Here is a 27835-nt window from a genome sequence, read left to right on the forward strand (position 1 = left end):
AGAGCGCCACGCTGCCAGGAAACTCACCGGGCCAATACAGGACCAGCACTAAAGAACACAGTGGTTACCATAGTTCTGGAAAACAGTGGTTGCCGTATGCGATCATGTCCAAAGCCTTGTACGGTAGTTACTTCCTGGTCAGTGTCCTTGGTGTTTGGATGACATCAGTTCTGAAGGAGGATTCTGGTCCAAGAACAAAAGAAACTTCCGGCCTGTGATGACATCACTGTCTAGTCCACTTTCGATTGGTTGCGGCTCTACAGTGGTGCCACGGGTGTGGGTCCGTCGACGTGCTCCAGGTGGCGCTGGTGGTGCAGCTCCGCCTTGCAGACCGTGGCCACGCCGCAGCGCAGGGACGAGACAACAGGGGGCTCCTCGTCACCTGAAACACACACACGAACGTGCACGCGCACACACACACAGCTGTCCGTTAAACACCATAGACTCTATAACAATTTGGACATAGCCACCGTTTTGACACCTCGAGTTTGACATTTTGTTGTTTTTTAGCCATTCTAACTGATTTAGCACCAAACTTCGTTTTCACTCCTTCTATTAGCAAACCAATCTGTTCAACAATCTGATCATAAGGAAAACTTCTGGGTTGTGGTTTTATGAGACAGCCAATTTTTTGTAAAGTGATTTTTATTTTTAATGCAATACACTAGGCGCAGACAAGTTGTTTTACTTACAAGTCTAATGTCAGTTTCCAAAAACATTGGTCGTGCCACTTTAGCCAATAAGCAGCCAGCCTTACCAAGCCCGGAAGAAGACGATTCGCTCTCTGCCAGAGAGGAGGAGTCAGCCTGGTCATGAGACAGTCCCTCCATCAGGGGAATGGACAGCTCCGAGGATGGGACCGACGAATCGTAGATCCCTGAGTCGCGAGGGGGTGGGACCTCCGGAGGAGAGGGGGAGCCTTCCTCTCCCTGGGGGGGCTCTGGTGGGGCGGGGGAGGGGCAAACCCCCTCCTGAAGCATGGAGGGAGCAGAGGAGGAAGAGGAGGAGGAGGAAGACTCTCTATGAGCCAGCCCAGATGTTCCACAGCTGGACCTGAGGAGCAGAGAAGGAGGGGTCAGCCTGCATGGAGGAAAAAACAAGGAAGGGTCAGACTGCTAGGAAGGGCAGTGCTAGTTTGGTATGTGGACATTCAAATTTCATCAGTAGTTAATTCCTAGTTTTGGACTCTTCATAATTATTGGACATCTACTCTATATTTGATATACTTTCTGAGGTTGTTTGAGTTATTTTTACTTCTCTGATTGCAATTTTGGGAGTAGTACCCACAACCCGAGGACACGCCGCCTTCCCAGATATTACTCGCTGCTATTGCTAGACGCCTTATTCTTCTGAAGTATATTCAAAGAAATTAAGAAAATATGAAGAAATATTCAAATAATATTCCTACCATACCTCAGTTTATTAGAGCAGAAATGTGCCAAATATCTTCATATCATATAACGACAAATGATAATGTTGAATGATCGTCCAGCCCTAGTTCAGACCCTTCATGGGAAAGAAAGAAAATTACACCAGCGTTATTCTTTAAACCTTGAAATACCTTGAAGTGGATCCAAGCCCAGACCGAGAGCAGTGGGGCTGACTGGGACCAGGACCGGGACTGGGACCAGGACCAGGACCGAGGCTGGGACCAGGACTGGGACTGGGACTGGAAGCAGAGCCGGGTTCCAGCAGCAGCAGGTTCCTCCTGGGCGCTCCCTCTGGCCTCCTGGCCGTCACCTGGTTGAGCAGCAGGCCAGAGTCCGGCCTCTGCCTGGGGGGAGAGGCTGAGGAGCAGGAGGGCTGGGGAGGGGAGCCGGGGGGTGAGGGGCAGGGGGGCTGTGGAGGGGAGGGGCAGGGGAACCAGTGGGGGTTGTGGCTGATGTGCTGGTGCATGTTGCAGATGGCCACGTACAGCGAGCGGCCTGACTTGCTCCTGAAGTAGTTCCTCCGGGAGACGTGGAGCGGCTGAGGCTCGCGCTCCGCCAAGCCCGACTGACCCGAGTGTAGTCGGCTGAACAGCTGGGGCAGCTGGTCCATCAGCTTGAACCTGGACCCACAGGAGACACAACGCTTCAGTACTGCTGCTATCAGAATCACAATCAGCTGTATTGGCCAAGTATGTACACATACTGTAACAAGGAAATTGTACACACAGTACTCACGCAGAAAAAGGTATGCACAAGACAAACAAGGCAGGTAGATTTAAACATTGGCAAAAATTTAAAATAACTACTATATACAATAAGTGTGGTGTAAAGTGTCTATTTTAAATACATATATATGAAAGAATGTACATGTTCAGTATACCGTATGTATAAATAAGACACACCGGATTGTAAACAGTCTCCTCCTTCTCATACTTTCATATGGTGGTCATTTCTGATGTGGTACTTGGTGTAAAAAGGTTGAGAACCACTGAAATACTAAATAGTTACAACAATTCTCTAAATGTGTTTTGGAATGAAACATCATAGAGACAGTCCGCATGTCTGGGAACGCCCACAAAATGTGAAACGGCTGGCGCGCGAGTGGGTTAAAACCGCCCATATATCTCATGGGCTGACTCACCAAAAGTCGGTGCTGCGGCTCTAAACTACAGGTTTAGGTCTAGAGCAGAACACAAGACGTCTGCTCAGATGTGCGTTTACTGCGGTGGTTAAATCCCCGATCGTGTCTGCCTGGGCTGGGCTATCAGCTAAATTCTAACTTTGCTGAATGGATAGAACAGGGTTTTTACCCCACCCAGACCCCGCCCCCAGGCAGGCTGAGCCAGCTAAACCAGCGTCTATGACGATAAATAATAAATAATAAATAATAATAATAAATAATAAATAATCATCATCATCATCATCATTATCTGATATTACCTTGTAGCCAGGCTGAGCATAGTGGGCACATCGCTCTCTGTTGAGTAGTCAAAGTAAACGGCCATGTAGCAGCTCAGCTCCTGGGCCCCACCCCCCTCGCTCTGTTTAGCCAATCGCAGCTTCTCTGCGATCATGGCCACGGCCACGACGAACAGGTCGCTGCCTGATCCACCAATGGGAGGGCTGCTGCTATTGCCACGGCGACTGACCGGAGTCTTCCCCCGACGACTCTTCTTCTCGACATAATAACTTCAGAGAGAATAGAACAGAACAGATTAGAATAATATAATGAAAGAGCAGAGTAGAGTAGAGCAGAGTAGAGCAGAGGGCAGTAGAGTCAGAGGGGGTCCTGGGCATCTGGAGGCTCCAGGCCAAGCCACGAAGGAGGCCCCTACCGGTGGCGCCCCGAAGGGGCGCCGCCGGCGGGGTCCCTTCCGGTGGCGCCCCGAAGGGGCGCCACCGGAAAATTTTTTTACCTTTTTTGGACGTATTTTTGCCATATTTAGAGGCTGTTTGAAGTTACATCCCCCCTCAGATTCAATGGGCATAATCATGCTTCATAATGCATAATGATTATGCTTCATTGACCAGACTTGACCAGAATAGTCACCAGAATAACCAGTCAGTTAGAAGAAGACAATGTGGCAATAGTAATATAAGTATATAGCCTTTAATTAATAAAACATGCTCAGATCACACCAGTGACACCACACACTCAGATGATCACCACATCACAGCCACAGGCAGTCAGGTCATCATGTATGATGTTGGGATGTTGGAACAACCTGGAGAGAGACATTGGAAGAGAGAAGAAGAGAAGGGGACAAGTAAATAACTTAAGGAGGAGAGAGATGACTTCCACTGAAAAATATCTCATTGAATAACTAGAAACATTTGCAATGTAAACCCTTGTGTTGTCTATAAGATGAAAAGATTAGTGTACAACTGTATCCTTAACTTACTGTGTGTGTGTGTGTGTGTGTGTGTGTGCTGGAGTTTAGCTGTTAATCACAGCCAGGCAGCAGGTCAGTAGATCACAGGGAGAGCAGGTCACATCCTCACAGGCAGTAGGAGATCTGAGCAGGTTACAGCTTCACAGCCAGGCAGGAGGTCAGTAGATCACAGGGAGAGCAGGTCACAGCTTCACAGGCAGTAGGAGATCATAATGTGAGAGCAGGTCACAGCCAGGCAGCAGGTGAGTGAGCATGCACATGGTCATGGAGGTCTGGTCTGGATGCTGACATAATTCTATGTTGAAAGAGAGAGAGAAAAAGGCATGGGCAGGTTTAACACAATGAGAGATGACTTCCACTGAAAAATATATCATTGAATAACTAGAAACATTTGAAATTCAAAACTATTACTTACTGTAGGAGATCTGAGCAGGTTACAGCTTCACAGCCAGGCAGGAGGTCAGTAGATCACAGGGAGAGCAGGTCACAGCTTCACAGGCAGTAGGAGATCTGAGCAGGTTACAGCTTCACAGCCAGGCAGGAGGTCAGTAGATCACAGGGAGAGCAGGTCACAGCTTCACAGGCAGTAGGAGATCTGAGCAGGTTACAGCTTCACAGCCAGGCAGGAGGTCAGTAGATCACAGGGAGAGCAGGTCACAGCTTCACAGGCAGTAGGAGATCTGAGCAGGTTACAGCTTCACAGCCAGGCAGGAGGTCAGTAGATCACAGGGAGAGCAGGTCACAGCTTCACAGGCAGTAGGAGATCTGAGCAGGTTACAGCTTCACAGCCAGGCAGGAGGTCAGTAGATCACAGGGAGAGCAGGTCACAGCTTCACAGGCAGTAGGAGATCTGAGCAGGTTACAGCTTCACAGCCAGGCAGGAGGTCAGTAGATCACAGGGAGAGCAGGTCACAGCTTCACAGGCAGTAGGAGATCTGAGCAGGTTACAGCTTCACAGCCAGGCAGGAGGTCAGTAGATCACAGGGAGAGCAGGTCACAGCTTCACAGGCAGTAGGAGATCTGAGCAGGTTACAGCTTCACAGCCAGGCAGGAGGTCAGTAGATCACAGGGAGAGCAGGTCACAGCTTCACAGGCAGTAGGAGATCTGAGCAGGTTACAGCTTCACAGCCAGGCAGGAGGTCAGTAGATCACAGGGAGAGCAGGTCACAGCTTCACAGGCAGTAGGAGATCTGAGCAGGTTACAGCTTCACAGCCAGGCAGGAGGTCAGTAGATCACAGGGAGAGCAGGTCACAGCTTCACAGGCAGTAGGAGATCTGAGCAGGTTACAGCTTCACAGCCAGGCAGGAGGTCAGTAGATCACAGGGAGAGCAGGTCACAGCTTCACAGGCAGTAGGAGATCATAATGTGAGAGCAGGTCACAGCCAGGCAGCAGGTGAGTGAGCAGGGTCATGCACATGGTCATGGAGGTCTGGTCTGGATGCTGACATAATTCTATGTTGAAAGAGAGAGAGAAAAAGGCATGGGCAGGTTTAACACAATGAGAGATGACTTCCACTGAAAAATATATCATTGAATAACTAGAAACATTTGAAATTCAAAACTATTACTTACTGTAGGAGATCTGAGCAGGTTACAGCTTCACAGCCAGGCAGGAGGTCAGTAGATCACAGGGAGAGCAGGTCACAGCTTCACAGGCAGTAGGAGATCTGAGCAGGTTACAGCTTCACAGCCAGGCAGGAGGTCAGTAGATCACAGGGAGAGCAGTGTCTGATTTGTGGTGGGCTCACTGGGTTGCTGCTGCTCTGTGTCACTGACACCACTGTCATCATCATCCGTGGCTGAGGCTCTGACACTTTCATCCTCCTCCTCGTCCAAGTCCGACACCGACTCCCACGTTAACGTAGTAACATCAGCCGCCTGCTGCGCGTCCTCTCTGCCTCTGTCATCATCATCATCATCATCGGTATTATCGGTGGTGGTCACCGTGGGTGACTCGGCTCTGTCACTGTCACTTTTATCCTCCGAGGCGTGGCAGGCGTTCTCCCCGCGCGTTGTGACATTAGCTGCCGCCACAGCACCAGCAGACGCAGGCAGAGGCAGCCTAGAGCTAGCATGGCTGCTAGTGCTAGCGTTGTTGTTAGCTAACTCACGCTCACCTGGTGCTGCTTCAATTAACGTTGCAGCTGCTCGCTGCTCCTCGTCCTCCGTCAAGTCAGCGTTTTTTTTTAAGAATTTTGTCATCTTGGTCAAACTTTCATTAAACTTCCCCTGTTCCAACTTCCTCTTTTTCTTCTGTGCTCCACTCTGAAAACGCTTCATTGTGTTCTACAACTTCTACTGCGGCTAGCTAGATGCTGCTGATATAAAGCCTCTCTGCCTCTGATACTGACTGACAAGTAAACACACTGAACGTGATAATGCAAGTGGTGGTGTTACAGTGTCACAGTACCGACTGCTCATCACGCAAATGACAACGCTAACTCGATCGATCCCAAGTGGTGGAAATCAAATGAAATAGATCGTCCATATTACTTTGTGAGTGAGAGTGTGAAATGTGGGTGATACAACATGAATGATGATAGTCAGGTTTATTTTTTATATTCGTTTGGATTGACCAGTCCAGAAGAAACGGGGAAGTGTTTGTGGGGGCGGGGGGAGGGGGAGGCCGGTGGTAGGGACGGACTCGGGAGATACTAAAAACGAAATGCTCTGGTCTGCGAGGCCCTCTAGTGGACGAGGCTCCAGGCGGCTGCCTGATCGGCCTGGTGGAAGGACCGCCTCTGAGTAGAGTAGAGTAGAGTAGAGGGCAGTAGAGCAGAGTAGAGCAGAGTAGAGTAGAGCAGAGTAGAGCAGAGGGCAGTAGAGTAGAGTACAGTAGAGTAGAGGGCAGTAGAGCAGAGTAGAGCAGAGGGCAGTAGAGTAGAGTAGAGTAGAGTACCGTAGGCCCTTGGAGCAGATGGTGATGATGTAGTGGGACTCATCGAGCTGTCTGCTGAGCCACGACATCTGACCCTCTCTACACAGCTGCAGCTGCTCCCACAGGTCCAGAGACACCTAGGATCAATATGATTATTAATAATCAATAACCCATAGACAGGTCCAGAGACACCTAGGATCAATATGATTATTAATAATCAATAACCCATAGACAGGTCCAGAGACACCTGAGATCGTATATTAATAATCACATAGAATGCCAACAAGTCAAGTTGCAGGTAGTCTCGCTGGCCAGCCTCCGCTCCCTTCCGTGAAATTGTGGAACTGCGATGGGCGGCGCTTAGCGGCAGTACCCTTGGAAAATAGTTTTCAACAATCCAACTTGCCGTTTCCAGCGTGTAGCAACGAGCTAGCGTGTAGGTTTCTGCCGTTAGCTTGCTAGCTAGTTAGCGTTGTTGTTTTCACTGAGGCGGCAGGGCACTATTTACAGCGACACACAGGGAGGAGGGAGCGGAAGCCGCTCTGATTGACGTGGTCGGAGCCAATGACAGAGCTTGCAATAAGCGGGGAGGGGACATCCGGCAGCAACTGAAACAGTCGCTCCAATGGGAGAGCAGCTGTAGAGCAGGGGAGGGCTTATGCCAGCAGCCTGTTTCCGTGCGGCCAGACTCCTCTCACGGAAGGGAGGGGAGGCTAGCCAGCGAGACTAAGTTGCAGGTTACATCCATGTCTGTCCAGAATCATAAAATGTAGTGAAGACTTTGAAGGAATTTAATAAAAGCTATTAAGTGTATGTTTGTTTTATCATTGCAAGTACGGTCATATAAATTACATAATAATTAATGTGATTATTTCAACGTAAAGGATGTTGGTGTCTGCAAAAGTGACAGCACTTCCACCGTTTTTTGTAGAATGACCCAAGATCATTTTCTCAGCTACAGTGGTAAACAAAACGTTATGATGTCACAGTGAAGTTGACCGTTGGATATAATGTCATCACTTCATCATTTTATCCTATTAGACATTTGCGTGGAATTCTGTCAAAATCACCATATTAATTCTTGAGTTATGGCCAAAAATGTATTTTTCACGAGAATGGGACGGACGGACAAGCCGAAAACAGAACGGCTCTGCTTCTCGTTCATGCTGCATTCAAGTCCTACGGTAAGGATGGGAGATACAAGCTTCCTCCCAGAAAACACTGCTCCTCTGACCTCACAGCCGCAGAAGTCCTGCAGGAAGTATGCGAAGCTCTGAACCACGCCGGTGTGTTTGGGCCCGTCTCTGCCCGAGTAACAGATGAACACTTTGGGGCGGGGCCACGGCCGCTCGGCACTCAACGCCGCGCTCTGATTGGATGACTCGCTGCTCTCCTCGTCCAGTTGGCTGTAGATGTTTTCTGAAGGCGGAGGAGGGGAGACATGAACAGACTGTGATTAAACCTTCTTAAGAAAAAAACTTAACTTTCGTCATGGCTTCTAAACTAACGTTTTACCGAGGTACAGGACGGCCATACTGTTTACCAGCTCAGTGGCCTTGTGGTCTCTGAGTGTCCGCCCTGAGACTGGGAGGTTGTGAGTTTGATCCCCGGCCGAGTCATACCAAAGACTATAAAAATGGGACCCATTGCCTCCCTGCTGGGCACTCAGCATCAAAGGGTTGGAATTGGGGGGTTAGATATGATTCCCGAGCGCAGCGCTGCTGCCGCTCACCGCTCCCCCAGGGGATGGGTCAAATGCGGAGAACAAATTTCACACATTGTGTGACAATCAGTGGGACTTTACCTTTACCTTACGGTCACTTCCACTATAGCGCAGACAAAGAGTATAATGAAGGTAAGAGACGAAGCTGTTCTGCTTTTTTGACAACGGTCATTGTGTTGCAGTGGAACAACCTAGCCTTCGGTTCTTATCAATATAAGTTCTTTGGCGCAAATCAGATGACGTACAAATACACAAATATATATTAGAATGTTTTCCTAGAACACAAACGGTTATACAGGTAGGAAAACTGACTGGAGGGGGCCTTTAAGAACAGATTTTTGATTCTGGTTTCTAGTTTTGATTTGAAAACACAGTAGAGTCGTTTTACTGTCACACACTGTCTGAATGGTTGATGGAGAAAGGTTCCAGTTCTGTGTCATGGGTCTGGTCTCACCTTGCTGCTTCTTGCGACAGATGACGGTGAAGAGTGTGGCGAAGGCGGACATGATGACCAGAGGCACTGTGATGGCCATCGCACGGATAGGTCCCGCCCAGGGGGAGTGCACTGGAGCAAGAAACAAACACACAGGACACAACGCAGTCATTTAAAAATGTAGTTTAAGGCCTGGTGCGTTGTGTGTGTGTGTGCGTGTGCGTGTGCGTGTGTATATGTGTGCGTCTCACCCTGGCTGACGTGGAACTGAGTGTGCCTCCGGGTCACATTGCTGTCATCTCTCAGCTAGTAATTGTATCTGATTACATTTGTAATAATCCTCCCAACACTGGCAGTCTGTAGGCATTTGGACTGACACATGGACACATCATCTACAAGTTATCAAGGGTCTGCCATGAAACTCCATGGATTTTACTTTGTACCTTTTATTTCAGTGCCCAGAAACCATGGAAGAGTGGCAGAAACAGCCAATGGATTCCAGGCTCAGTGTAACATGACACACCTAACCTTACTACACAAAGACTTGTATTTTTGCATTAGCCTATAGGCTACTACCTTGTCTGTGTGCAATGAACCCTTTTCACGGGGGCCATTTTATGTCGAAAAGGCAGGGTAAACACAGGTGCAAGCAAAACATTAATGAGGGTTTTCAAATTAGGCTACAATCATGGAAGTTGGAAACCCTCATTAGTGTTTTGCTTGCACCTGAGTTTACCCTGCCTTTTCGACACAAAATGCCCCCAGTGAAAAGGGTCTATTGCAAGAAGGCTGTCCTTTATCAAAGTCAAAGTGTTTTATTATCAAAGTGTTCCATTTGCAGAAAACTGTGAGCCTGTAGCTTACTTCCTGTTGCAGTGTTTGCTAATAGCTGTCCGGAAATAAGTTAGGTTTCAAACTGTTCCTACAGCAACACAATCCCATGAAAACCGTCTATAACGTTAGTAAAAATACATTAGTTTGAATGATAACAGTATCTGCTGCCACAGATTATTTGTGTCATAAGTAGGTAATGCTTGTTGTGACGAGTCACTTTAGTTAATGCCAGGCTAGAAGTAATACACTGAAGAGCGGGGGGTTTAAATTCATTGTGCCTTTAATATGAACTCACCTTTTTTACATCTCTGTTCATATTTAATCCATGTTAGTAAACGTTAAGGACAATATACCTGAATTCAATATCATATAGCGTCAATACAAAATATGATGCTCTGTATGGTGGTTCAGAAAAAAGATAATGGTGATATTAGCTCCATGTTATTCTGCTGTAGTAATCACAAATCAAGACACTTAACATCACAGTTTCACAAGCTCTCCATTCAAACTATATTATTTACTTTGTAATGACATTTTTTTTTACATTGTTTACATTCTAGCAATGCAATGTGAAGATTTATGGCTGAGAAACAAACATGGTTATGCATAGTCAGACTCTGCTTTCAGTGAACTTTGATTCTTTACATGTTTGGTTGGACAGAGAGAAGCATGTTCCCCCTGCAGAGAGTGGAGGCGCTCTTCAGCAGGTTAGATGCAGCGGTGTTTCTTCAGATTAGATGACTGAGTGAACATTTTCTTACAGCGGATACACCAGTAGCCCGTTCCAGTGTGGATGTGTTTGTGTGTTGTTAGGGCACTTAACTGATTGAAACTGCTTCCACATTGGTCACAGTGGTAGGGCTTCTCTCCAGTGTGAATGCGTTTGTGTTTTTTTAGGCTACCTAACTCACTGAAACTGCTCCCACATTGGTCACAGTGGTAGGGCTTCTCTCCACTGTGAATGCGTTTGTGTTTTTTTAGGCTACCTAACTCACTGAAACTGCTCCCACATTGGTCACAGTTGTAGGGCTTCTCTCCAGTGTGAATGCGTTTGTGTTTTTTTAGGTTACCTAACTCACTGAAACTGCTCCCACATTGGTCACAGTGGTAGGGCTTCTCTCCAGTGTGAATGCGTTTGTGTGTTGTTAGGCTACCTAACCGACTGAAACTGCTCCCACATTGGTCACAGCGGTAGGGCTTCTCTCCACTGTGAATGCGTTGATGTGTTTTTAGGTGACCTAACAGACTGAAACTGCTCCCACATTGGTCACAGTGGTAGGGCTTCTCTCCAGTGTGAATGCGTTTGTGTTTTTTTAGGCTACCTAACTCACTGAAACTGCTCCCACATTGGTCACAGCGGTAGGGCTTCTCTCCAGTGTGAATGCGTTTGTGTTTTTTTAGGTTACCTAACTCACTGAAACTGCTCCCACATTGGTCACAGTGGTAGGGCTTCTCTCCAGTGTGAATGCGTTTGTGTGTTGTTAGGCTACCTAACCGACTGAAACTGCTCCCACATTGGTCACAGTGGTAGGGCTTATCTCCAGTGTGAATGCGTTGATGTGTTTTTAGGTGACCTAACAGACTGAAACTGATCCCACATTGGTCACAGTTGTAGGGCTTATCTCCAGTGTGAATGCGTTGATGTGTTTTTAGGTTACCTAACTGACTGAACCTGCTCCCACATTGGTCACAGTCGTAGGGCTTCTCTCCGGTGTGAATGCGTTGATGTGTCTTTAGGTTAGATGGATGACTGAAAGATTTCCCACACAGCTGGCAGGAGTAAGGTGGACCTGTCTCCCCCAAGTGACCTCTCTGATGATGCTTTAAGCTCTGAAGTGTTGTGAATCCTTTATCACACTGCTGACAGCTGTGATGTTTGGGTCTTTTGGTGACTCTCTGTTTCCATAAAGAAAGATGCAAAGACAGAATTAGGACACATGGACTGTGAGTGTGTGTGTGTGTGTGTGGCAACATCAGTGAAACAACAGTGATATTTTTCTCACCTCTTCTGAAGAATTCATTAGGACAACGTTCCTCTGCTCCAACACCAGATGTCCTGTCCTCCCACCAAGCAGCTCTGTAGGTACAGCAGAGTTTAATTAAATTAACCCATTGATACCTGATGCAGCATTTGCGTGTATATCCCTCATTTGTGTGTGTATCCCCAATGGGTTATAAATCACTCGTATGTAATTACGACTTTGGTGTCTCAAACCCTTTAGGAGATTGTTTGAATGGTATGTTGCTCAAAATGTGTGGTTTCAATGAATAGTCTAAATGAAATAAAAGTGTGTGTGCGCCTGCGTGAGAGAAAGTAGAGAGAGGGGGAGGGGAAGTGAGAGAGCTAAAACAAATAAAGGTCATAAACCAAGGCTCCGATGGCCTTGGTGTGCCTGAGTTATTAAACTCACTAACTCTAAGTTGGATAGCATTTGGGATCGCGTCTAATAACGGAGAGAGAGAGAGACGTCTGCCGACGGGGAGTCTGACCACGTGACCAGTAGTAGCCTAATCACTACTCAATAAACAAAGGAGATTCATCACAATCGTCGTCAATGATTCTGGATATTCATTCCATTATGATCAGTAGCCTATATGCACAACACATCTAACAATAAAGCTCATAATAGCCTAATTGTGTTCAGATGATTCAGCCTTACTTGGAGTCTTTGCGTTTCCAAATACGCTAAGTTGTCCTTGTTTGTGCGCAGTAGTTGTAGACTGGATCGGAGCACAAAGAAACCTTGATCAGAGGTCTAGTCCTCGACTCTTCCTGGTTTATTGTCCTGGAATTTCTGAAACCGCCGGTCTAAAGAGGCAGAAGTTCGTTCATTAGTTCGTTCTTGATCTTGGTGGATAGCTCACGGCCTGTGCTGTTTTCTATCTGTACTGGCTTGGATGTGGAGCCGGAGGGAGGAGCCATGGGAGGCGGAGATGGAGGGGAGGAGGCGGAGCCATAGAGGAGCCGACTGGTATCATGACAGCATTTTATTTTTTATTTGTATATAGTCTACTGTATATAAGTAATAAAAGATAATCAAATAAGAATAATGAGAATAAAACAGAATAAAATAGACCTGGAAGAAACCAAGAGAGGTCAATAATACTGTATGTGCTTGTGTGTCTATGTGGGTGGGTGCCTGGGGGGGAACTGGTAAATAGCAGCTAGAATTAAAAGAAAGGTGATAAGATTATTTTGTCATAAATGAGTAAAACCATAAAGTCATACTGTCAGTGTCGAGATGTTGATGGTTATGGTGGTTTGTTTTGCATGATTATGGAGAGGGGTGTTTCTTGGATTAACTGTGTATTTGTATTTATTGATTTATTTGAGGGACAGTGCACATTAATTAACATGACTGTAAACATGCCAGTGTTAGCCAAACGGCTAATTTTCAACTGATGTCCCTTGGCCAGAACTTAAGATAGCCATTATAAGCAAGCAAGCAAGCATTAAAAACAAACACCAACAATAATACACACAAGCAAATAAAAATATAAGTAAAAATAACATGTAGCAGGCCAAAGCAATTGGCACCATGCAAGTTAAAACAGACTATACAGGCAGACAGACCAGCACAGACAGTTAAAGCATGCCAACATTCAGACCACATTATTGATAAAATCATAAGCATGCTATGATCAAACCAAGACAAACGGGGACATACAGAGGGATATAAAAAGAACAACAACAACAACAACAACAACAACAACAACAACAACAACACCAACAACAACAACAACAACAACAACAACAACAACAACAACAACAACAACACCAACAACAGTGCAGTGAGAGAGACAGGCCAGCAGATGGCGGTAGACAGGACAAGCATGTGCCTAGGTATGCTGGCAGGTCTGGTTGTTCTTCAACCACATTTTTAAATTACGTGCGAAAGAGCAATAAGAGCTACTATTACGTATATTTAAAGGTATGGTGTTCCAAGATTGGGAAGCTCTTACTGTGAAGGTTGCCTGGCCGAAAGATGTTTTCCTCCTTGGGACAAGTATGTCGCCTCGTAGGCTTGATCTTGTTAGCCTATTCCCAGGATTTTTCTGACAGATAAATTTGGTATAATGGAGGAGGTGCTAAGCCATTGAGAATTTTGAACATTAAACAACCATTGTGAAAGTACAGTGCTGGATTGTTGGTTGCTCGATGCATTTCTGTGTGAGGATGATGTTTCTTTGTTTGATGGTTTGTAGTCCGGACAGGTGTTGGGCCAGGTTTCTATTGTAGTGATGCATGATTGGAGTTTTTTGGCAGCAAGTGGAATGAGAGGCAGAACAACTGTAAGTGTAAACAGCTGTTTATATAGCACAGGACGTGACGTCACACCTTTGAACTCACAGACGCCCCGTCCATTGTAGTGCAGATAGCCTACAGTACAGAGGTGGGGGTTGTGAGGCTGTTTGGATGAGGTGAAGGCGGGACTTTGTAATCCTTTGTCCTGCAATGCATTGCTGTGACCAAGCAGTCTGTTCCAATCTATAACCTGTAGTTATAGCTAATGAGTATGATCATTAGTGTGTGTGTCACAGCAGCAGCAGAGGAGCTGAACAGACTGAACAGTGAAAGAAAAAAAAAAGAAAAAAAAAAAGTAGGCCTATGACGAGTGTGTGATATATGATCATATTACTGTAGGTGTAGGCAGATTTACTTGTATTTGAAATACGAATTTCAATTACTTTTGAGTATTTTGTAATTGGTATTTGAGTATTTGACAGGGCTGAAAAAAATCTAGTGTAATTTGTAACAAGATACTTTAGACTGTAGTAATTTTGTATTCTCAAAATATTAAAAATAGCCTAGGCTACTTTGTGCCAAATTAAACCTGCAGGCAGTGACAATCCTCACACCTTCATCAGCTTCATGCATGTCGGGACTTCTCATTTTATTACAGAGAAAATACACACAGCACAGGCCAAAGAACAACAAGATCAGACAAAAGTAATTGCTCTGTGGTTTGTCAAGCCAGGGGGAGCCAGTAGGGACCCCCCCCCCCTCTCTCTCTCTCTCTCTGGTTTGTCAAGCCAGGGGGAGCCAGTAGGGAGACACGCCCCCCCCCCCCCCCCCCCCCAGTCTCTCCTTCTCTCCTTGTTACACAACACCCTGACTCATGCTGGAGAGGTGTGTGTGATCCTGTGTGTGTGTGTGTGTGTGTGTGTGTGTGTGTGTGTGTGTGTGTGTGTGTGTGTGTGTGTGTGTGTGTGTGTGTGTGTGTGAGAGAGATTGTGTGTGTTGAGCATGGAGCATTTGTGTGTTTAAATTCACTTTATTTTCAGAATACTTTATGTAGAACTCAAATACATTCTTCCACATCTGGCCCTAATCCTCTAACCATGATGCGCCAGATGCTTTGTTACACAGAAGCATCTGGGAACTTATGCTGCATTCGATTATAAATCGGAGGTCGCAGATTCCCACTTGCTACCAGTAATAATATTAATGTTAATAGTATTAATAATAAAGAGTTGTTGGTAGAACTATCATAAACCGTGTTACTGTAACACTGTTACAGGGTAAAGCAGTTGGCTCTGAAGCAGATTATGGAATGGATTATTTATTTCCTACATTAATGCACTACAGTACAACACATATTATAGATACAGATATTATAGAAAAATAATATAGAAAAAACACCAGAGGAACATAATAATCTAATTATACAGAACTGCAACAAAGAATAAAAACTGTTTATTTACAAAAGCTTCCCTTGTGTCTCATTTTAAATACATTTTCATTACTCCTAAGAATCCTATCCAGGAATGAGATGAGTGGAAGGGTCATAGTACATAAGTAAATATCCTTACATGAGTCCAAAATATCATCAAACTTCACTGACGTATAAATTAATAACAGGTTTAGACGGATGACGGCATAATTAAAAAAAATAAAATGTTTCAGCCTTTATGATGCCGTTCTAACCACTGGTTGATGTAATAATGTATTATCAACATTAACAAAAATATATAACATCAGTCTGAAGATAATATTACATTATCAACAACATATTATCACATAAACAGGTTTGATTCATTTTTAATACTTTGTAATGAAGATCTCACTATCTGATGGAGTCCCACACTGACATGCTGCAGTTCATCAATACATGTTAATAACACATTAATACACATGTTAATAACAAGTTAATACAACATGACACTGTTATTAACACATGCTGAAGCAGCACTAGCCAAAACTAAAGTTTACTGGCCGCCGGCTAGTGGGCCGCTTTTCCTCGTCGCTCAGTAAAACCATCAGAATATTGATCAAATCTTCCTTCTATCATGATTGACTACGTTTACATGGACTGCAATATTCTGATATTAACCCAACTAAGACAATACTCTGAATAAGACACTGCCATGTAAACAGCATCTTCTCATTACCTTGATTACCTAGATTTGGTTAAAGTTTGAACCAAATTTCTAACTAACACACCTGCAATTTATAAACTTGATTTGTGTGGGGCTGGGTACTGACTTATTCCTAGTGTATCACCAGCCAGCCTTTGTGCACACACGACAATGAGGTTCTGAAAGATGAACCAAGAGTCTGACAGAGGCTTTGAACCACATTTCTAACAATCACATCTCCGATTTAGCAGTGATCTGACTGCAGCAGCGAGGTTTGAACTGAGGTAAGATAACCCAGAAAGTATTCTGTGACTTAAGAAGATTTAGGAAAAAAGAGAGGATTTAATGTAAACCGGTAACAACAAACTTACAGAATTCATTCACAATAGTGCATCATTTGAGATCAAAGTATGCATATGAATTCACTCACAAAGTAAAAAAATATGCTAATCATTTTGCATTGTGACCTTTTGGATCTTATATTTTACATTTTTCTTTTTATCCATTTTATGTATGTTGAATTGCCTCTGTGTATGAAATGTACTATACTGTACAAATAAACTTGCCTTTCCTTAAACCCGAATACCAAAAAGTCGGAGTACGCAATAGTCAAATGAAGACATGTAGAGTATTCTGATCTTAGTTGCATCAGCAAAGTGCATTGTAGACAAGGTAAACACCTAAATCGCACTATTTTGTCCTATGGGGAGTTTTTGCAGCATTTTCTGACACATACGGTAGTCCAATGGCTTGACGATGCATGCTCTAGCTTCCAGCGAGTGTTGAGCAACTTGTTTACAGAAGAAAAGATGGCTGCCAGCAGTTAAAAGAAGTCATATGTTGTCCCAAACATGGTAGAAACAGAATAAGGCCAATAGTTGGATTATTGTAGTCCATGTAAACAGTGATATGCAGCTTTCTAATATGGTCCCAGACCTCATGACTCGGTCATAATTCACATGAAACCAGGAAGCAAAAACAACTGAAGCAGAACGTAGATTTCGGGGTTAAAGGAGTCTGGCTTGTTGGTCATGTGACCACAGGCTGTGACCAATCGTCTGTCTCTATCTATACATCTGAATGTAATAATATTATTTTTATGGACTTCCAGTAGCCGTAACATTAGTGGTCAACGGGAAAATAAAACACTTCCTCTCCCAACTGGCTGCAGCAACTCCCCCAGGCAACGGGCAATATTGCCTTCAGCTAGGGATCGGCAACTGGGCTAACATCACTGCAGATCAGAGAGATGGCTAGTTTTTAAAAAATTGGCTCAATAATTAGAAATGTGCCGTCTGTAGCCGTAAGTAGCATAAGTAGCATGATGATGACAGCAGACTGGGCAACTTTCAGCTTCCGAAGTTGCCTCCGCATCGTTGGTTTAATCCCATTAGAATCATCTGATTCTGAATGTATTTTTGGCCATGCGCCTTACCGGGTTGCCTGTAAGTTTCCAGATGAGTTGCTGAAGCACATTGCCCAACGAATTGCACGGGACCAAAGTGCCTGAAGACAAGACGGTATCTGTCAATCAGAAATAAACTAACTCACAGGAACACAAAGAAGGAAGTGCTGCGTACATCCCATCTGTCAATCATACGCCGGTCAGCTATCTATTAACCAATCAGGATTCAGGACGCAGTGCTGAGTCAGTCTTTGGTGTGAGTCAGAGCATTGGAGAGAGTCGCACCAACAGAAGTCCAAAATGCTTGATCGTTACGTGACTCATGAGCTCCATTCTAGCTAGTTCCAAGGATAGCGTCAGGTACAAGTACATGATGGGCCGTGAATGCATAAAATAACGCTGATAATATACAATTTGATTCTTTAAACATCTGACCCTTTCAAAGTACATCAAACGGTCCATCCTGCTGCAACTCTACAGCACTGCTTAATCCAGAACCTTACTATCGGGAACTATTGCGAGGTAAAAGGAAACTCATCCATTGGAGTCAATGGAGATGGCGCAACTCTTACTATCTCAATGACTCTGGTCTGAGTTGGTCCGCTCTTCCGGCCTTCAGAATTCCAGGAAATTCAACTAAGTCTCGTCTTATCGCTCCTCCAACCAGACAGGGGGAGCCAGAGCGCCACGCTGCCAGGAAACTCACCGGGTCAATACAGGACCAGCATTAAAGAACACAGTGGTTACCATAGTTCTGGAAAACAGTGGTTGCCGTATGCGATCATGTCCAAAGCCTTGTAGTTACTTCCTGGTCAGTGTCCTTGGTGTTTGGATGACATCAGTTCTGAAGGAGGACTCTGGTCCAAGAACAAAAGAAACTTCCGGCCTGTGATGACATCACTGTCTAGTCCACTTTCGATTGGTTGCGACTCTACAGTGGTGCCACGGGTGTGGGTCCGTCGACGTGCTCCAGGTGGCGCTGGTGGTGCAGCTCCGCCTTGCAGACCGTGGCCACGCCGCAGCGCAGGGACGAGACAGCAGGGGGCTCCTCGTCACCTGAAACACACACAAATGCGCCCGCGTGCACACACACAGCTGTCCGTTAAACACCATAGACTCTATAACAATTTGGACATAGCCACCGTTTTGACACCTCGAGTTTGACATTTTGTTGTTTTTTAGCCATTCTAACTGATTTAGCGCTAACTTCGTTTTCACTCCTTCTATTAGCAAACCAATCCGTTCAACAATCTGATCATAAGGAAAACTTCTGGGTTGTGGTTTTATGAGACAGCCAATTTTTTGTAAAGTGATTTTTATTTTTAATGCAATACACTAGGCGCAGACAAGTTGTTTTACTTACAAGTCTAATGTCAGTTTCCAAAAACATTGGTCGTGCCACTTTAGCCAATAAGCAGCCAGCCTTACCAAGCCCGGAAGAAGACGATTCGCTCTCTGCCAGAGAGGAGGAGTCAGCCTGGTCATGAGACAGTCCCTCCATCAGGGGAATGGACAGCTCCGAGGATGGGACCGACGAATCGTAGATCCCTGAGTCGCGAGGGGGTGGGACCTCCGGAGGAGAGGGGGAGCCTTCCTCTCCCTGGGGGGGCTCTCGTGGGGCGGGGGAGGGGCAAACCCCCTCCTGAAGCATGGAGGGAGCAGAGGAGGAAGAGGAGGAGGAAGACTCTCTATGAGCCAGCCCAGATGTTCCACAGCTGGACCTGAGGAGCAGAGAAGGAGAGGTCAGACTGCTAGGAAGGGCAGTGCTAGTTTGGTATGTGGACATTCAAATTTCATCAGTAGTTAATTCCTAGTTTTGGACTCTTCATAATTATTGGACATCTACTCTATATTTGATATACTTTCTGAGGTTGTTTGAGTGATTTTTACTTCTCTGATTGCAATTTTGGGAGTAGTACCCACAACCCGAGGACACGCCGCCTTCCCAGATATTACTCGCTGCTATTGCTAGACGCCTTATTCTTCTGAAGTATTGTAATGGCAAATTATTGATCAAGTGTGTATTGATTGATTAATTATTAAGTATGACAATTCTATGATGTGTTTTGTGAAATGTGTTTTTCATCAATGCAAGAGGATTGCTGTTCTGTGAGAACATATGTCTTGTTTTGGGAAGTGTCTATGGGAATTGAGGTTCCTGTGGGAACCTGTGTCTTGTTGTGACTATAGACTGGATTTGTTATGGATTCTAGTGAACATCAGATTAGCTACATGGATGAATGGAGAAGTACTGAGTTGGAGGGAGGTTGAATGAACGGATCCAGAAGAGGGCGGGCGATAGTTTTCAGTATATGATGTGAAGTAAACAATAATGCGGGGCTCTTGCATTGACAACGTGGTCAGGAAGAGACCTCTCTGCAGAGATGTTATTGTGGAATAAAAACCTCCTAGAACACTTGAAACGGATATCTCATTATTGATGAATCGGCAGGGCATTGCATGTGGATTTTTCCTCTACACTAGCCAGCGAGACTAAGTTGCAGGTTACATCCATGTCTGTCCAGAATCATAAAATGTAGTGTAGTGAAGACTTTGAAGGAATTTAATAAAAGCTATTAAGTGTATGTTTGTTTTATCATTGGAAGTACGGTCATATAAATTACATAATAATTAATCTGATTATTTCAACGTAAAGTGACAGCACTTCCACCGTTTTTTGTAGAATGACCCAAGATCATTTTCTCAGCTACAGTGGTAAACAAAACATTATGATGTCACAGTGAAGTTGACCTTTGGATATAATGTCATCACTTCATCATTTTATCCTATTAGACATTTGCGTGGAATGCTGTCAAAATCACCATATTAATTCTTGAGTTATGGCCAAAAAATTTATTTTTCACGAGAATGGGACGGACGGACAAGCCGAAAACAGAACGGCTCTGCTTCCCGTTCATGCTGCATTCAAGTCCTACGGTAAGGATGGGAGATACAAGCTTCCTCCCAGAAAACACTGCTCCTCTGACCTCACAGCCGCAGAAGTCCTGCAGGAAGTATGCGAAGCTCTGAACCACGCCGGTGTGTTTGGGCCCGTCTCTGCCCGAGTAACAGATGAACACTTTGGGGCGGGGCCACGGCCGCTCGGCACTCAACGCCGCGCTCTGATTGGATGACTCGCTGCTCTCCTCGTCCAGTTGGCTGTAGATGTTTTCTGAAGGCGGAGGAGGGGAGACATGAACAGACTGTGATTAAACCTTCTTAAGAAAAAAACTTAACTTTCGTCATGGCTTCTAAACTAACGTTTTACCGAGGTACAGGACGGCCATACTGTTTACCAGCTCAGTGGCCTTGTGGTCTCTTGAGTGTCCGCCCTGAGACTGGGAGGTTGTGAGTTCGATCCCCGGCCGAGTCATACCAAAGACTATAAAAATGGGACCCATTGCCTCCCTTCTGGGCACTCAGCATCAAAGGGTTGGAATTGGGGGGTTAGATATGATTCCCGAGCGCAGTGCTGCTGCTGCTCACCGCTCCCCCAGGGGATGGGTCAAATGCGGAGAACAAATTTCACACATTGTGTGACAATCAGTGGGACTTTACCTTTACCTTACGGTCACTTCCACTATAGCGCAGACAAAGAGTATAATGAAGGTAAGAGACGAAGCTGTTCTGCTTTTTTGACAACGGTCATTGTGTTGCAGTGGAACAACCTAGCCTTCGGTTCTTATCAATATAAGTTCTTTGGCGCAAATCAGATGACGTACAAATACACAAATATATATTAGAATGTTTTCCTAGAACACAAACGGTTATACAGGTAGGAAAACTGACTGGAGGGGGCCTTTAAGAACAGATTTTTGATTCTGGTTTCTAGTTTTGATTTGAAAACACAGTAGAGTCGTTTTACTGTCACACACTGTGTCTGAATGGTTGATGGAGAAAGGTTCCAGTTCTGTGTCATGGGTCTGGTCTCACCTTGCTGCTTCTTGCGACACATGACGGTGAAGAGTGTGGCGAAGGCGGACATGATGACCAGAGGCACTGTGATGGCCATCGCACGGATAGGTCCCGCCCAGGGGGAGTGCACTGGAGCAAGAAACAAACACACAGGACACAACGCAGTCATTTAAATAGGTAGTTTAAGGCCTGGTGCGTTGTGTGTGTGTGTGTGTGTGTGTGTGTGTGTGTGTGTGTGTGTGTGTGTGTGTGTGTGTGCGTGCGTGTGTATATGTGTGCGTCTCACCCTGGCTGACGTGGAACTGAGTGTGCTTCCGGGTCACATTGCTGTCATCTCTCAGCTAGTAATTGTATCTGATTACATTTGTAATAATCCTCCCAACACTGGCAGTCTGTAGGCATTTGGACTGACACATGGACACATCATCTACAAGTTATCAAGGGTCTGCCATGAAACTCCATGGATTTTACTTTGTACCTTTTATTTCAGTGCCCAGAAACCATGGAAGAGTGGCAGAAACAGCCAATGGATTCCAGGCTCAGTGGAACATGACACACCTAACCTAATTATAGGCTACTACTACCTTGTCTGTGCGCAATGGACCCTTTTCACAGGGGCCATTTTATGTCGAAAAGGCAGGGTAAACACAGGTGCAAGCAAAACATTAATGAGGGTTTCCAAATTAGGCTATAATCATGGAAGTTGGAAACCCTCATTAGTGTTTTGCTTGCACCTGAGTTTACCCTGCCTTTTCGACACAAAATGCCCCCCGTGAAAAGGGTATATTGCAAGAAGGCTGTCCTTTATCAATGTCAAAGTGTTTTATTATCAAAGCGTTCCATTTGCAGAAAACTGTGAGCTGTGAGCCCGTAGCTTACTTCCTGTTGCAGTGTTTGCTAATAGCTGTCAGGAAATAAGTTAGGTTTCAAACTGTTCCTACAGCAACACAATCCCATGAAAACCGTCTATAACGTTAGTAAAAATACATTAGTTTGAATGATAACAGTATCTGCTGCCACAGATTATTTGTGTCATAGTAGGTAATGCTTGTTGTGACTTAGTCACTTTAGTTAATGCCAGGCTAGAAGTAATACACTGAAGAGCTGGGGGTTAAATTCATTGTGCCTTTAATATGAACTCACCTTTTTTACATCTCTGTTCAGGAGGTCCCTGAAGATCACCAAAGACACAAACCATCCCCACAACAGCCTGTTCTCCCTGCTACCCTCAGGGAGGAGATACAGGGTTCCAAAAGCACGCACAAATCGCTTGAGGAACAGTTTCTTCCCGCAGGCCACGAGACTCCTTAACATACACAAATAATGTAGTAGTCGTACCGTACCGTACCGTACTGCAGCTGCTACCATTATGTATGCCTAATGTTTAATTGTATGTTTAACAAGGTACACGCTATTTGCACCTGTATGTCAAATACGTCAAATTTAAAATGTCTGAACACGTCTTAACGTATGCACAATGCCTAATGTTTAACTGTATGTTTAATAAGGTACGGTACATGCTATTTGCACTGTATGTCAAATACGTCGAATTTAAAATGTCTGAACACGTCTAACGTATGCACATGACATGTGCACCTATGTGCAATGAATAAGACACTGACTTGTCTTATCGCTATTCTGCCTTATTGCCTATTGCTGCTTAGTATTGCTTATTGATGCCTATTTCTTATTGCCTATTGCTCATTGCCTATTTGTACTATGTCGTAAACGGAGTCCACAGCACAAGAATTTCACACGTGATACTTGTACCATGGAGTGACAATAAAAATCTTGAATCTTTAATCCATGTTAGTAAACGTTAAGGACAATATACATAATACCTGAATTCAATATCATATAGTGTCAAAACAAAATATGATGCTCTGTATGGTGGTTCAGAAAAAAGATAATTGTGATATTAGCTCCATGTTATTCTGCTGTAGTAATCACAAATCAGACACTTAACATCACAGTTTCACAAGCTCTCCATTCAAACTATATTATTTACTTTGTAATGACATTTTTTTTTACATTGTTTACATTCTAGCAATGCAATGTGAAGATTTATGGCTGAGAAACAAACATGATTATGCATAGTCAGACTGTGCTTTCAGTGAACTTTGATTCTTTACATGTTTGGTTGGACAGAGAGAAGCGTGTTCCCCCTGCAGACAGTGGAGGCGCTCTTCAGCAGGTTAGATGCAGCGGTGTTTCTCCAGCCTATATGACGTAATGAACATTTTCTTACAGCGGTCACACCAGTAGCCCGTTCCAGTGTGGATGTGTTTGTGTGTTGTTAGGGTACTTGAGTGACTGAACCTGCTCCCACATTGGTCACAGCGGTAGGGCTTCTCTCCAGTGTGAATGCGTTTGTGTGTTTTTAGGCTATCTAACACACTGAAACTGCTCCCACATTGGTCACAGTTGTAGGGCTTCTCTCCAGTGTGAATGCGTTGATGTGTTTTTAGGTGACCTAACCGACTGAAACTGCTCCCACATTGGTCACAGTGGTAGGGCTTCTCTCCAGTGTGAATGCGTTGATGTGTTTTTAGGTGACCTAACTGACTGAACCTGCTCCCACATTGGTCACAGTCGTAGGGCTTGTCTCCAGTGTGAATGCGTTTGTGTTTTTTTAGGCTACCTAACACACTGAAACTGCTCCCACATTGGTCACAGTTGTAGGGCTTCTCTCCAGTGTGAATGCGTTTGTGTTTTTTTAGGCTACCTAACTGACTGAAACTGCTTCCACATTGATCACAGTTGTAGGGCTTCTCTCCAGTGTGAATGCGTTTGTGTTTTTTTAGGCTACCTAACTGACTGAAACTGCTTCCACATTGGTCACAGTCGTAGGGCTTCTCTCCAGTGTGAATGCGTTTGTGTTTTTTTAGGGCACCCAACTCACTGAAACTGCTCCCACATTGGTCACAGTTGTAGGGCTTCTCTCCAGTGTGAATACGTTTGTGTCTTTTTAGGTCACCTAACTGACTGAAACTGCTCCCACATTGGTCACAGTCGTAGGGCTTCTCTCCAGTGTGAATGCGTTGATGTGTTTTTAGTTTAGATGAATGTCTGAAAGATTTCCCACACAGCTGGCACGAGTAAGGTGGACCTGTCTCCCCCAAGTGACCTCTCTGATGACGCTTTAAGCTCTTAAGTGTTGTGAATCCTTTGTCACACTGCTGACAGCGGTGACGTTTGGGTCTTTTGGTGTCTCTCTGTTTCCATAAAGAAAGATGCAAAGACAGAATTAGGACACATGGACTGTGTGTGTGTGTGTGTGTCAACATCAGTGAAACAACAGTGATATTTTTCTCACCTCTTCTGAAGAATTCATTAGGACAACGTTCCTCTGCTCCTACACCAGATGTCCTGTCCTCCCACCGAGCAGCTCTGTAGGTACAGCAGAGTTTAATTAAATTAACCCATTGATAGCTGATGCAGCATTTGCATGTATATCCCTCATTTGTGTGTGTATCCCCAATGGGTTATAAATCACTCGTATGTAATTACGACTTTGGTGTCTCAAACCCTTTAGGAGATTGTTTGAATGGTATGTTGCTCAAAATGTGTGGTTTCAATGAATAGTCTAAATGAAATAAAAGTGTGTGTGTGCGCCTGCGTGAGAGAGAGTAGAGAGAGAGGGGGGAGGGGACGTGAGAGAGATCAAACAAATAAAGGTCATAAACCAAGGCTCCGATGGCCTTGGTGTGCCTGAGTTATTAAACTCACTAACTCTAAGTTGGATAGCATTTGGGGTCGCGTCTAATAACGGAGAGAGAGAGAGAGAGAGACGTTAAATCGTGCGTTCCTTTATCGCAAAATAACTGGGATGTGGAGGCTATATGACGTCACATCCGTTTTCATTCCATTTGCAGAAAAGTTGAGCTGGGAAGTTTTTGAACCGGTAAGATTACCAGTTCCCAGTTATAAAGGAATGCACGAGTAGCCTTATTATATCAACTCGGTAGTAGGCTAGTCTCTCGCAGTGCCAGAGTTGCTGGAAGCTTGCTGAAGTCGACGGGGAGTCTGACCACGTGACCAGTAGTAGCCTAATCACTACTCAATAAACAAAGGAGATTCATCACAATCGTCCTCAATGATTCTGGATATTCCTTCCATTATGATCAGTAGCCTATATGCACAACACATCTAACAATAAAGCTCATAATAGCCTAATTCTGTTCAGATGATTCAGCCTTACTTGGAGTCTTTGCGTTTCCAAATACGCTAAGTTGTCCTTGCTTGTGCCCAGTAGTTGTAGACTGGATCGGAGCACAAAGAATCCTTGATCAGAGGTCTAGTCCTCGACTCCTCCTGGTTTATTGTCCTGGAATTTGTGAAACCGCCGGTCTAAAGAGGCAGAACGTCCGTTCGTTAGTTCGTTCTTGATCTTGGTGGATAGCTCACGGCCTGTGCTGTTTTCTATCTGTACTGGCTTGGATGTGGAGCCGGAGGGAGGAGCCATGGGAGGCGGAGACGGAGGGGAGGAGGCGGAGCCATAGAGAAGCCGACTGGTATCATGACAGCATTTTATTTTTTATTTGTATATAGTCTACTGTATATAAGTAATAAAAGATAATCAAATAAGAATAATGAGAATAAAACAGAATAAAATAGACCTGCATGGAAGAAACCAAGAGAGGTCAATAATACCTGTATGTGCTTGTGTGTCTATGTGGGTGGGTGCCTGGGGGAAGACTGGTAAATAGCAGCTAGAATTAAAAGAAAGGTGATAAGATAATTTTGTCATAAATGAGTAAAACCATAAAGTCATACTGTCAGTGTCGAGATGTTGATGGTTATGGTGGTTTGTTTTGCATGATTATGGAGAGGGGTGTTTCTTGGATTAACTGTGTATTTGTATTTATTGATTTATTTGAGGGACAGTGCACATTAATTAACATGACTGTAAACATGCCAGTGTTAGCCAAACGGCTAATTTTCAACTGATGTCTCTTGGCCAGAACTTAAGATAGCCATTATAAGCAAGCAAGCAAGCATTAAAAACAAACACCAACAATAATACACACAAGCAAATAAAAATGTAAGTAAAAAATAACATTTAGCAGGCCAAAGCAATTGGCACCATGCAAGTTAAAACAGACTATACAGGCAGACAGACCAGCACAGACAGTTAAAGCATGCCAACATTCAGACCACATTATTGATAAAACCATAAGCATGCTATGATCAAACAAAGACAAACGGGGACATACACAGGCATTTAAAAAGAACAACAACAACAACACCACCACCACCACCACCAACAACAACAACAACAACAACAGTGCAGTGAGAGAGACAGGCCAGCAGATGGCGGTAGACAAGACAAGCATGTGCCTAGGTATGCTGGCAGGTCTGGTTGTTCTTCAACCACATTTTTTAATTACGTGCGAAAGAGCAATAAGAGCTACTATTATGTATATTTAAAGGTATGGTGTTCCAAGATTGGGAAGCTCTTACTGTGAAGGTTGCCTGGCCGAAAGATGTTTTCCTCCTTGGGACAAGTAGCCTATGTCGCCTCGTAGGCTTGATCTTGTTAGCCTATTCCCAGGATTTTTCTGACAGATAAATTTGGTATAATGGAGGAGGTGCTAAGCCATTGAGAATTTTGAACATTAAACAACCATTGTGAAAGTACAGTGCTGGATTGTTGATTGCTCGATGCATTTCTGTGTTAGGATGATGTTTCTTTGTTTGATGGTTTGGAGTCCGGACAGGTGTTGGGCCAGGTTTCTATTGTAGTGATGCATGATTGGAGTTTTTTTGGCAGAAAGTGAAATGAGAGGCAGAACAACTATAAGTGTAAACAGCTGTTTATATAGCACAGGACGTGACGTCACACCTTTGAACTCACAGGCCATTGTAGCACAGATAGCCTACAGTACAGAGGTGGGGGTTGTGAGGCTGTTTGGATGAGGTGAAGACGGGGGTTTGTAATCCTTTGTCCTGCAATGCATTGATGTGACCAAGCAGTCTGTTCCAATCTATAACCTGTAGTTTTATAGCTAATGAGTATGATCATTAGTGTGTGTGTGTCACAGCAGCAGCAGAGGAGCTGAACAGACTGAACAGTGAAATAATAAAAAAAAAAAAAACAGGTAGGCCTATGACTTCTAAAACGAGTGTCTGATATGATCACGTTACTGTACTGTGTAGGCAGATGTACTTGTATTTGAAATATGAATTTCAATTAGTTTTGAGGATTTTGTAATTGGTATTTGAGTAGGCTATTTGACAGGGCTGAAAAAAATCTAGTGTAATTTGTAACAAGATACTGTAGACTGTAGTAATTTTGTATTATCAAAATATTCAAAATAGCCTAGGCTACTTTGTGCCAAATTAAACCTGCAGGCAGTGACAATCCTCGCACCTTCATGCATGTCGGGACTTCCCATTTTATTACAGAGAAAATACACACAGCACAGGCCAAAGAACAACAAGATCAGACAAAAGTAATCGC

The 27835-nt window shown here is 44.5% G+C and overlaps 1 protein-coding gene across 1 annotated transcript; it reads right to left on the minus strand.

The window, feature by feature from the left end:
- Window positions 1-257: 257 nt before the first annotated feature.
- LOC310798467 (interleukin-17 receptor D-like) lies at window positions 258-27236 on the minus strand (the record flags this gene model as incomplete). The annotated part of the gene is made up of 13 exons (XM_083661009.1): window positions 258-382; window positions 758-1080; window positions 1562-2050; window positions 2871-3119; window positions 6724-6839; window positions 7937-8121; window positions 8880-8990; window positions 9110-9164; window positions 18404-18513; window positions 18886-19099; window positions 20445-20629; window positions 21391-21501; window positions 27218-27236. 13 exons carry the CDS (start codon window positions 27234-27236, stop codon window positions 258-260), a joined length of 2292 nt encoding a protein of 763 aa, XP_083517135.1.
- Window positions 27237-27835: the final 599 nt, after the last annotated feature.

Source organism: Poromitra crassiceps (assembly GCF_964638095.1).
Source record: "Poromitra crassiceps genome assembly, chromosome: 25".
Taxonomy (NCBI): domain Eukaryota; kingdom Metazoa; phylum Chordata; class Actinopteri; order Beryciformes; family Melamphaidae; genus Poromitra; species Poromitra crassiceps.